We start from the raw sequence: 13,008 nt of genomic DNA on the forward strand, positions 1-13,008 counted from the left end.
TAGGAGAAACACTTTGAGGTGGTTTGGCCATGTGGAGAGGATGGAGTGTGAGAGACTGATGAGGAGGGTGTATGTGAATGAGGTGGAGGGGGGAGAGAGGTAGAGGGAAGCCAAGGATGAGATGGAGGGATAGAGTGGAGAGGTACTGTATATGAGAGAGGGGGGGTGTGAGCTGGGAACAGGGTAGTGAAATGGAGTTGGAAAGGGTGACATGGAGGCGATTTGTTTGTGGCCACCCCTTACAGGATTATGGCATCTGGCAATAGAGAGAGAGATAGATGACCCATTACCAGTGTCCTTTTTTTCTCTCTCTCTCTCTCTTTTTTTTTTTTTTTTTTTTGTATACCAAGTAATTTCATATTTTGTATCATAAACAGTGTAACAAAGAAAACTTGTACTGGTTATAATTAAATGGTATGTATGTGAACTAGGAGTTGATTAATTCCTTAGCACAAAGCAAGAGGATTAGTTAATGTAACTGCAGATTATCATGACATATAGCCGGTTGTAATAGGTTAATGCTGAAATTGCATTATATAGTATTAACAGCAGTTATAATTTTTGGACTCTGCAGTATATTAAAGATGTTCGTAAGTCATTTTCTGAAAAGAAGTAGGAAGAAGAGAAATGCATATGTTCCAAGGAGAAGCTTTTTCCTAAACAGAGAGCAAAAGTTGGGATTTTTGCTCATCTTTAACTCGTTTTCATTCTTTAATGGAAGTGATATTGTAAAAAACTAAGAACATAGTCAAAAGGAACATTCTGTTGCCTGCAAAGAGACGTCAAGTATAAAGGTGAATGAATTAAGTGCAAAACTCGTCATGACATAAGTATATTCAGTGTTGTAGGAAAGGTATGTGGAAGAATTATTGTAGAGTATATTCAGTGTTGTAGGAAAGGTATGTGGTGGAATTATTGTAGAGGAAGGGCTGATCGAGATGACCTAGCTAGGCTTAGATCAGGACATCACCCAGCCCATATGACATGTATCCCACTTGTAGAATAGGTCCACACAACATAACACACATAATGGAGCACTGTGCAGCACACGCATCCCGGAGATGCAGACGCAACATCAGTGGTGGATGAAATCTGTGGGATGACCCCGTAGAGGTGGTTGCTTATTTGCAGTCAACAGATCTACTTGGTCAGGTGGACCGAGGGTAAGCAACAGCAACAAGACACCATAGCATTGATGTTGCAAGTGCATTGAGGAAACTTCATATATATATCCAGAGTAAACCTCATAATTTTGAGTGATTAATTAGGGACAGTGGCTGTGGGTTATGTTTGAGATTCATGTTTGTCCTTAATGATGAGTGTGCTAGTTGAGTTGAGTGACACAGTCACTCTGCTTTATTGAAGCCAGTGTTCTTGTAAGTGTAGGTAATGTTGGAACTCTCCTGCTGCATTTGAGTTTTGGGGTGCAGTGAAGGTATTGTCAAGTCATCAAAGGGGGAAGAGTTGGTAGGTTGTGGGAGAGGTGGTTGAAAAGTGAGGGTGAAAGGACTGAGCCCTATAGAACACCACTGGGGAATATTCTAAATAAAAATCTTTGTTCAAAGCTGAAAACTTGGATATGTTTCCTGAGAGGATGGTGGTTAACCACTTCTTGTTATTGTCTTCCATGTTGATCTCCAGGTATTTGATGATCAGGATATGTCTTGGTACTGTGTCAATAGCTTTACAGTATTTATGTCTGTTAGTTTTTGTATGATTCTTAGATATATGAAAGAGTTAATGAGAAATATGGTATGAGGTTTTAATGTGAAAACAGCAAAAAATGCTCTGAGAGGCTGAGCCTTTTGAAGTAAATTGTAAAGATTTGCCAGGAGGTTGCATGAGAGTGAGGTAACCAGTAATAGAAGAGGTAGACGAAGTGTGAGTTGGGGGAATGAAGTGACAGGTCACATGAGGGAGGGAAAGAGAAATGTCTCGATAAGAGGGATCACTGCCTAATTTGGATGAAAATGCCTGGAGGTTTTGTTGTTAAAACCACCTTTCCCACAGCATCAAGCAATAAGTGGAAAGCTCATCTGCTTTTCGGTCATTTATATAACCCCTTTGGGTTGAGGTTCCTCAATTTGCTGAATGAGAATGCCTGACAGTAGCTAAAGTAAGCTAATATGGTGTCCCCATATCCATAAAGAAGCTGAATAATCCTCCAACAATGCCAAAGTAAATATTGGAATGCCTAAGTCATTTCCAAAGGGTTAATAAGTATATGTATATTACATTACGTTAATAATTTACAATTATAGTAATTGCCATTCATTGTCACTCATTGTAATGTGGCCCCAGACTCATCTGGATGTCCCAGTGAACTGCAGGCTGAAGTAACCCTTTTCCTGCACTCCACCATCCTCCTTTCAGAGGACAGGGATGGATTTAAGGGACATTTATATAATCTGGCAGTGGAAGGTGTCTCTCTGTAGCATCTTCTTGCAGTTTACCAACAACCTTTATAACTACAGTATTATTAATAGACATTTTCCTTCATTTTTGGTTCTGTATATGCTGTTCTGTTTGTTGTATGAGAAGATAGTAATTTGATGAATGTACACCATTTACTATTGTGGGTGGTAATCACATATATATATATAACAAGTAAATATATATTTGATGGGCCAGTGTGATGGAGCAGTGAAGTGTTAAATGATGGAAAGGTGGATGGATATATATACTACAACAATCGTGTGTAATAATTTCATCACAAGAACATAGTGTTTTAATACCTGTGGCTCTTTCTTGACAGGGCTACAACAAGGCAGTGGATTGGTGGGCTTTAGGAGTACTCGTGTATGAGATGGCTGCTGGATACCCACCCTTCTTTGCTGATCAGCCCATACAAATATATGAAAAAATTGTATCAGGGAAGGTAAGAGCTATGACATGCCAACAGGAGTAAGGCTATGTAGACATCATTATTATGCTCATCACGTCGCACTGTTAATCAAGTAGTATCCTACATTGATGTGTTAAAAAATGTATAGGCTATACCAGCATATATACATGCTAGTAGATAAAAAGTATGCACACTCACACACACAGTAAAGTCCTTCTGTTGTGTATATTGGATTAATTACAAGAAGACTCAGTGTTGATTTAAGCAAAAGGTTAACTGCACTGATTATATCATTATGTCTATCTATCAGTTCATTGTCAGATGCCTTAATCCTGTAGGGGGTGGCAATAAATGAATTGCCATTATACTATCCTGTTTTTAGCTATCTGGCTGCCATCTCCAGCTCACATTCCTTTTTCTCGTAAACATTAGTCTCTCAAATATCCAGTGTAATTCAGCAAAACTCAGCGCTGGATACTGCAAAATGCCGGATATTACGTCGGTACCTCCAGTTGGCTATCCATTGGGCATTGAACCAGATAATATGTCACCACCCTAAGCTATCCGTCTTGACCCGCTATCCTAAAAACTTTCCTACAATGCACTCAGTCTTCGTAAATCGTGTCAATTTGAGTCTGGACCACTGCCGTGATTTATGAATAATAACTTTTATGTGAAAAATTAATTTGGGTCTGGACTTTGGCCAACCTGCCCCCACAGCACCCTACCTACACCTATCTAGGCACCATCAAACACAAACATACAAATTTAGGAATATTCAGTGCATGTATTAAATAGAAATAAGCCATGTTAAGGGATCTCACCTTAATCCTATGATGAAATTGCTTAAGTGAATGGAGTGGGGTGGTGTTGGGAAGAACTTAGAACCTCTCAGTACTTGTTCTTCCCAAACTCTTTCGCCAGCTTTGAAAACTTCTCTCCCCTCTCAACACGACAAGTGAGCTCCAAACGTTGACTGTACAACAACTGCGGCAGTTTCTTGATGCCATACTGCTTAGAGCGCTTCATTGGGGGGTCGGGAGGGGCCTTGGCAGGTAGGAGGTGGGGGGAAGTTGCACAAAAAGGCAGGTAACTCTCATACTCCACGGCAATGGTCTGTAGTGTGCGGACTGGAGGGACAAGAAGAGCAACAACATGGCGGCATTAGTATGCACATATGCCACCAGGGACGCGCGGTGATTGTTTGTTGGGTCGCGATTTTCAGTTTGAATGCCGCGGTTTACGGTTCTCCTCAGAAAAGGCCCACTTGGGTGCCTAGATCCGCGATTTTCGTGACTTAACAGTGATTTAAGGTTGGCAGCAGTCTGATGGCCACCTAGCCTTGATTTATGAATCCGTAATTTATGAACACTTGATTTACGAGGATTGACTGTATTACCCATGAGTAAAAGATTAAAATTAAACATAAAATACATACAGTATTGACACAATACATGTAGTACAGTAATACAGTACATAATTTAATCATACATATCATAAGTAATATAAACAGTAATCATATACAGGTATAATTACGAGTGAGCAAGCGAAGGAAAGTCTACTGTGGGAGTAAGGACAACAGAGCGAATATGAGCAACCTGGCACACCATCACACTTTGCAGAGGATAATAACTTTTTACTTATGGCAGATAGAAACCTGATTCCATTTAATACGGTGCATACACTCAATATAATTCATGTTAGCCCATACCCTCGGTCATAAGAATGTAAGAACCATGCTGTATCTGGGATTTTCCTGAGGAGTGTTTAGCAGAAAACTGAAACTTGATAATATTAAAAAATTAATTTAAAAAGATTTAATGTTGTGACATTAGGTTTTGTATGCAATGAAATTAAATATAGATTAAATAGATGAAAAAATACTTTCAACTTTTCTGTATCTTGGGGGTGGAATTCCATAGAGTAGACACCCATTTTCCAGCAGTTTTCTGTTTATTGGCAAGACTTACAGCCAAGATTGTCTTGTGTGTGTTTTGGGGTCTGCCTGTGTGCAGATTGAGCCCAGTGTCTGAGCCTTATGATACACATTACCTCTGAAACGTGCATCGTACCACTGATAGCTTCCTGTTTCTGAGCTGGATGTTGCCTAATTTTGCCAGATATTGTTTTAACAGAACTGAGCCCAAAGCACGAGATAATGTAATGGGATGGAAATTGTGATGACAGATAATTGAGAGTTTAGTGTACTTGTACCACTTTACTGTATCACTGCATCTCATCCTCAGTCTTCCCCTCTCCTTCCCCCATTCACATGTGCTCATACTATCAGTTTGATATGGGTATATTGAACTGCAATCCAGTACATCCAGGAAAAGTCTAGTGCAGCCATGTCAGTTTGAGATAGTGAAAAGTGTGGCTACTGATACAATGCTGCTGCTGTAATGCAGTACATGTAAGTAATACAGAAAGAAATAAGGATGCATAGCAGTGAATCATTAATTAATTTTGTCATGGAAGTATATACAAGAATACATTAAGTCTATCTATCTATCTATTGCCAGACGCCTCAATCCCGTTTGGGGTGGCCACAAACCAATCGCCTCCAAGTCGCCCTGTCCCCCGCCATTTCACTCCCCTGCTCCCAGCTCACACCCCTCTCTCTCATATACCTCTCCACCCCATCCCTCCATCTCATCTTCGGCCTCCCACTCCCTCTTTCCCCCTCCACCTCACTCACATACACTCTCTTCGTCAGTCTTTCACCCTCCATCCTCTCCACATGGCCAAACCACCTCAGTGTGTTCCTCATAACGCTTCCTATCACATCCACATCAACACCACAACGCTCCTTTATCACATTAAGTCCTCTTCATAAAGCATCCTTTTTGTTATTCCATTTTGCTTTTAAGTATACACTAATCTACAGAAAAAGATTGCCCTCAAGGTTGATTGCTAACGGTGAAGTGGATTGGCCAGTTCTACCATTTTAATGCACTACAGTTCTTTGACTTGACTTTGGCCCAGCTTTTTGCCCTGTTGCAGATTACTTCACATAATTCAGTGGCAGAATAAAATATAGTGGCTCTACAGTCTTTTCATAGCACTTCTTCATGACTAGCGTCATATTCTAGTGTCAGTCTCTTGTTAGAACTCAGTAATCAAGTTGGAGAGATGGCAATTTTAGGCCAGGTTCGAGTAAAACAATTATAGTTATACAAATATCAGTATAGTTGTGTTATTCCAGAACTCGTACATAAATTGTAGAAATGCCTGAATATAAACTAGATGCTTGTAATTTTAGGTAAATTTCCTTCACTGATGTCCTTTCAACAAACAGAATATATAACTGTTCAGTTTGATGATGATGAGGAAATAATGTAAATTGCGTTAGAGCTCACAGGTGTTAACAATAACATTCATGTTATGCAGTATTAAATTTGAAAGTTCTGTTGTGTATCTTTAGGTCTCTGCCCCCTAACCCTCAGCTTCTGTGTAAACTAATAATAATATCTTGTGATTACACATACAGCAAAAGTCCGGTAATACGAATGGCAGGGGACCGAGGGTCTTTCAAACTATTGGTTTTTTCGGACTATTGGGAGGGACCTCTGAAAACATTAGACATATGTACACTCACGATCACTAATTCCTGCCCAGGGGTGTCCCCTTCCTACCCCTGTATACCCAGGGAAGAGGGGAGGGGGGGACGAAACAAGCTCCACCTGCCACTATCCCAGCTCCTGACCCTCCCCCATACCCCTACCTAACCCCCACCCCACCTGTCATACTACTCATCTTCACCTCTACAATAGAGGTGAAGATGAACAGTTTCATGCTGGTACATCCAAGGCCAAGAGCAAGTCCAAGCCAGATAAATCCTTAGATAAAGCCCTGAAAATTTTGAAAAAAGACCAGATAAAATAAAAAAAAATTCACCTTGACAAATTCAGAGTATTGGGATTTGCAGATTATTGGAGGCCGAAGTAGAGGACTTTTACTGTATTATGAAAATTCTTTACTCATGTCCCATTACAATTCAGTTAGAGCCCAGTGTATGGTATAATTTGTTATTATTAATAGACACCTCAGTTGCTCGATTGATAGAGGTCTTGGATCAGAAGAGAATATTCACTAACCAACGATGGTTTCAACCCAAGAAGTGTCCATAGGTATTTCTGTCACATAACTCTGGCAAGGAAACAGGGTAGCTTCCTGTGGCATTAATGATGTGGACCACAGTAGCCTAGCCTCAGGTTCTTCTATGCCTTACATGGGGAGTACTGAAGCACCAGCTATTTGTTGTAATTATTATTGCAAGTGTGTTGGAGCCATTATAAATGATACGTATGATTTATCACTCGGAGCAAGTTCTGAGACTGTACTCAGTTTCATTTCACTTGACAGAACAGGGCCTTTCCTACAACTTGAATACAGGGAGGTCACAGAGTTATGAGTACTATAGTTTAGTTACCCCCAAATCAGCTTGTTAAGTGAATGCTTGTACATCAAATTACATTACCTTTAAAAAGACTTGGTTCCTGACCACCACCACATTACACCTACACTGCCATGTATGACAGTTGTAAACAAGAATAAATTTAGTTACACCTAAAGCACATATAGCAATAACATTTGACCTATAATAATGTATAAGTACTGTAATGGAAGCAGAATGAAAGAGAAAATAGTATAGGAATATACTGTATATGTACACTTACTGTACTTGAACAGTATACGGTACAAATGTTTGAGTTCATTGGGGTTGAGCTGCCCTTCTGTCACTTCACCACTGTTTGGAAGGCGTGAAGTAAGAAGCAGAGCGAGCTCATTGTATATCACTATCATCATCATCATCTGGACCTCCTTTCCCACTCAAGGGCAGGCTGAGATGTAGCAACATCCAGAGAGCCCAAGTTTGCCCAGTCCAATGGGCCACATTTCCATTCACTGATCATTCAAGTCCCCAGAATCCTGGCTCTGTCTGATATGCCAAAAAATGTTCACCACATTCTGTAGCTTCACATAAAGGTATCCAATAGAGTCGATCATTTAGATAATACCGTACCTGTGCGTACAGCCCTTTACACCAAATATGACCAAAGTGAGTGCAAGAGAGAATGAGAGTGAGGCAGCTTGTGGAAGAGTGGGAAGGAGGGGTGCATAGAGCTCACAAACTTGCCCCCAAGACATCAGTGTCATGTTATTCCACACTTTGTCCAGCTAGCTTCGCAGCTGTGCATGTCTTGAGTTTTCATTATGTAGGCCTCTTAATTGATTCATGGATTCTCAACTGGCCATTGTAACTTTGGATTTTCAGTACTTGTAATGCCAGAAAGTGCCCAGTACATGCCAGCATTATAACACTTGATTCTTGTATAACTAGGCCTCCCTGCACTAAGTTGTGGTTGCATGAAATATGATAAACCTTTTTTTTGGGGTAGGAATGAGTCTTCTTGGTGATGTATCAGATTGACCCACCACTTGGCCATCATCATAGGTGAAAGAGGCTGGGAAGCTTCATCAAGATGTACTGTAACTTAATCACAACCTTGTTATTACAGGTGCGGTTCCCTGGTCACTTCTCTTCTGACCTGAAGGATCTGTTAAGGAATCTACTGCAGGTTGACCTGACCAAGCGGTATGGAAACCTCAAGAATGCTGTTAATAATATCAAGAATCACAAGTGGTTTGCATCGACGGACTGGATTGCTGTATATCAAAGGAAGGTAAGATTGATCCAATGTATGCCCTGCTTTTTCTCACTGAAAAAGTACCGAAAGGTGGGCTGTTCAACTCACCTATTGGCTATTTTTTGTTGCACTAAGGTTTGTAGTGCAACATTTAGGGCACTTAAAAAGCTTTACTGTATGGGTAATGAAACACAAATGATTCAACATAGAAAAACACAGAAAAGGCATATTTGGGGGGGGGGGGGAGTTATGTTTATCAACACCTGATGTGGGGCAGTTGGACTCGGTGGGCTTTCCTTCAGTGAAACATTTGAGGTTTTCATTCAAGTTGCTCCGACCTTTGATGCCTTCTTGCCCAGTACTGTCCATTAGTTGTGTGCCTTCAGGAGGCCCGCCTCTCTGCTACCCCTGCTTCAATTCGAATCGAAACAACCAGAAGAAGTTTGGTTATATATGTTGATTGGTCCTCCTTCAATCCATGACAGCTGCTAGCATTGAGCCCTGGAAACAATATTTGGACTAAGGTACTTGCTGCTGGCAGTGATGGAAAACATGATAGGTGTTGAACTCTTCATCGTATTCATGATAATCTCCTCATGTTTTTTACCGTACCTGAATATCCGGAGCTTTCCCGTAGGATCATCCGTGATGTTGGTTTTGCCATAATTAATAATGTTTGGAGGGGGTGCTCCCCTAAGGCTGCCTTCTACCTTTTTAAAGTTGGCCACTATGACCTCTTCAGAGACAGCAGCCTGCTTCCTCAAAATATTTTGGCATATCCTGGAGGACAGCAGGACTTTTATGTCTCTTCAGGAAGCCATGTACTCAGTCTGTACTTGGAAGATTATCCTTGAAATCTGCGATGTAATCTTTACAACTGTCCAGATAGTACTGATGAAGTTGCAGCATATAAATTGCCCCAAAGTGCCAAGGCAAATTGCCTGAGTCAAATTGCCCCTTTAGTCTAAAATCATATTATTTTATAAACAAAAGCAGCTAACTTACTCTGGTAGGTGGATAAACATTAATGACACTCAGTTTGTTATTATATATCCAAGGGACAGCGGAGGAAAATACAGTTAATCTTGTCTTTATTGTTGTAAGTTACAGCTAAAAAAAATGTGAAAATAACAGAATGAGAAATTGATCACAGTTCACTGACCTTCAGCAAGCTGTCCCTATATTTAATTTACAATATAAATTAGCAATTTCAGATTATAGCACCATATGAGAGTGTCAGATATACCCCTTTTTACACTGTCTGACCACCTGAGTCTCATTACTCCTTATTGAGTCTAATTGCCTCAGGTGAGTCAAATAGCCCCATCTTACGGTAAGTAATGGTGGCAGTAGAATTACAGTAGAAGTTTGCATGATCTTAGTGGAAGGTTTTAATTTCCAGTGTCTTCAACACAAAATATGGTCACTAATTTCACTCTTGTAGCAGTACTGGTATATAATTACCAATCAAGGTCTGTTCACTCTGCACTAAGGTTTTTGTTTCCCCTCACCTCTGAAACTCACTCATACACACCTTAGTTGAAGCTTCCTCACCATGGATGCAGTGCACTCCAGTCTGCAAGAATAACTAGGCAATAAAAATGCATCTAACTGTATTTTTTTTTTATTAATATATTTAATTATTATAAATGAAGTCCATTGCACTAGCTCTTTTCCTGCAGTTATGCCAGATGCTTAGATAGATGTGCTTAGAATTCAGAAAGCAGCCATAGGACATTACCAGATCTGAACTGTATTTCTGTTGAAAGTAAGGCTATAAATTTTAGATGCTTAAGTACTGTATACAGTGATCGTATTTTACTTTTACACTATTTATATTTTAACTTTCTCTTACTTTATGCGGTGTATACTAACTAATGCATGTTGCTATACTGTATTTATTTGCTTACCCTAAAGTAGATGTAATACACTACTTGCTTTTACTTTGGGAGCTGCTTGAGAATAACATTTATGGGAACTAGCTATATAACCAGTCTTTACTGTGATATAAAGGTAAGCCTACATAATATCTACTGCATATATATATATATATATATATATATATATATATATGTATCATCATCATCATCATGATCATCACCAACCGTTGAATGTCCACCGCAGGACTGGCCTATCCCAACAGAAGTATATATCTATATGTGTGTACTGTATGTATCTATCTATCAATCAATCAATCAGTCAACCTATCTATCTATCTATCTATCTATCTATTTATATAATGTGTACATAGAGAGAAAGTAAGAGAGATATCAGAAGTCCCATTGAGTGATGAGCAGGGTGGCTTTAGGAGTGGCAAGGGATGTGTGGATCAAATATTTGCAGTGAGGCAGATAGTGGAGAAGGCTTTTAAGAAGGACTATAAGGTGTTTATGGCATTTATGGGTCTTGAGGAAGCATACGACAAAGTAGACAGAGAAGGATTGTGGAAGGTTTTGCACATGTACAGTGTAGATGGTAAGCTGCTAGGTGCCATCAAGAGTTTTTATGATGGTAGTGAGGTATGTGTAAGGGTAAATGGGCATGTAAATGAATGGTTCACGATCATTGTGGGCGTGCAACAAGGTTGTGTGATGTCCCCATAGTTGTTCGATATATATGTGGATGAGGTGATGAGAGAAGTAACAATACGAGTGATGGAGAGAGGGATGGCATTGGTAATGAATGATGATGAACGGAATATGGTATCTCACATTTGTTGTACGCTGATGATGCAGTGCAACTTGCAAATACCGGACAAGAGCTTGGTAGACTAATGCAGAGTTTTGCTGATGTCTATGAGCATCATGCCTTGAGAGTAAACATAGAAAAGAGTAAAGTGATGGTAATCAAGTGAGAAGGTGACTCTTAGTGTGATATTTAAGTGAATGGAGAGAGACTGAATTGGTGAGAGAGTTCAAATACCTGGGTACAGTGACAGAAAAGAGAGGAAAATGTGCAAAAGAAGTGGAAAGTAGAGTGACAAGGAAGGAAGGTAGCTGGTGCTATGGAGGCCTTGATAATAAACAGAGGCTTGAGTGTTGCTGCTGCACGAGGCTTACGCGAAGGAGTGTTAGTGCCAGTTTTAACATATGGATATGAGACTATGGTGTGGCATGAAAGTGAAAAGTCAAAAGTGTGAGAGCAGTGGAGATGGGACTGCTGAGGAATGTGTGTGGAGTAGAGAGAATGGATAGGATATGAAGTAATGTGACTCGTGAAGGATGGAGAGTGAGGGAGTCTGTGGACACCAGAATTGTAGAGAGTGTACTGAGATGGTATGGTCATGTGGAGAGAATGGATAACAATAGAGTGGTGAAAAAGGTATATCTGAGCAAATTTGAAGGAGGGAGGAGGTGAGGTAGGCCAAGGAGAAGATGGAGGGATGGTGGATGAATGTGTAAGGAAGAGAGGTATGGAAGTTGGTGAGGCTGGGGACTGACAGGAGATCAAGATGGCTTGGTAAATGTTGTGAGAAGAAGTGCATGATCAGTCATTTGGCACCCCTTTTAAACGTGACAGCGTTGGGATTGGCTCTATCGGATACATTTATGTGAAGCTACAGAACCTGGTGAAAGTTTTTGGCATATCAGATAAAGCCAGGATTCCAGGGGTTTGAATGATGAATGAATGGAAGCATGGCCCATTGGAGTGGGCAAACTTGGACTGTCTGGATGTTGCTACTCCTCACCCTGCCCTAGAATGGGAAAGAAGGTCCAGATGATGGTGATGACGACATATCTATATATATATATATATATATATATATATATATATATATATATATATATACTGTATATATATTTTTATTTATATATAGATGCCTGATATGTATATATATATATATATATATATATATATATATATATATATATATCTATTGCCAGACACCATAATCCCTTAAGGGGTGGCCATTTGACTTTGAGTTATTTGTTTTACAGGGAGAGGCACTAACCTTCCACCAACCCACTTGACACGTAGGGAGCACGTATGGTTTGGTTATATGGTTACCACCCAGTGTTGTAAGTGGTTTCTTGGCTTACAGGAAACCATTTGGCTTGTCACTCAATGTAAAGCCACTTGTAAAGGAAAGAAAAGCAATAAGAAGTGACAGGAAAGATGGGAGAAATAGGAAGAGAGGAGGGCAGGCACAGAAAAAGAATAAGGCTAAGGAAGACATAGGCAGCACTACATCAAGTGAGTGGATGATTGTTGCCAGCACCAACCACCAATAATAACCAATAACCAATAAATAATAACCAATAATAAATAATAAACAATAAATCAACGGAAATACATAACATACGAACATCCTAAATATTTCAGGGCTGAATGTTTACAAAATTTCGGCAAGGACACGAAAAAACCCGACATCCTTTAAATATCTGCAAACAACAATATTCTCCCACCAAACTACACTTATTTATCTCCACTGCCATGTATAACAACAGTAAGCAGAATTAAGTGGGGAAATTAGCTGTAAGTAAGGAAAATATGGAGGCAGAGCAGGATACT

General features: G+C 39.9%; 1 protein-coding gene across 1 annotated transcript; it reads left to right on the forward strand.

Moving 5' to 3' along the window:
• Positions 1–584: 584 nt before the first annotated feature.
• Positions 585–9,350, forward strand: LOC145418029 (cAMP-dependent protein kinase catalytic subunit alpha-like). Its single transcript, XM_080286563.1, has 4 exons — positions 585–590; positions 2,756–2,878; positions 8,368–8,532; positions 9,123–9,350. Exons 1-4 carry the CDS (start codon positions 585–587, stop codon positions 9,348–9,350), a joined length of 522 nt encoding a protein of 173 aa, XP_080142689.1.
• The last annotated feature ends 3,658 nt before the right edge of the window (positions 9,351–13,008 follow it).

Source organism: Coenobita brevimanus, chromosome 112 (assembly GCF_032717465.1).
Source record: "Coenobita brevimanus isolate Jiangsu-jjx chromosome 112, ASM3271746v2, whole genome shotgun sequence".
NCBI lineage: Eukaryota > Metazoa > Arthropoda > Malacostraca > Decapoda > Coenobitidae > Coenobita > Coenobita brevimanus.

What these genes read in the sequence shown, in the direction of transcription:
- LOC145418029 (XM_080286563.1), top strand. An exon ending in AAAAAATTGTATCAGGGAAG is followed by an intron (nt 2,879 to 8,367) that starts GTAAGAGCTATG and finishes TTGTTATTACAG; the next exon opens with GTGCGGTTCCCTGGTCACTT. An exon ending in TTGCTGTATATCAAAGGAAG is followed by an intron (nt 8,533 to 9,122) that starts GTAAGATTGATC and finishes GAATATCCGGAG; the next exon opens with CTTTCCCGTAGGATCATCCG.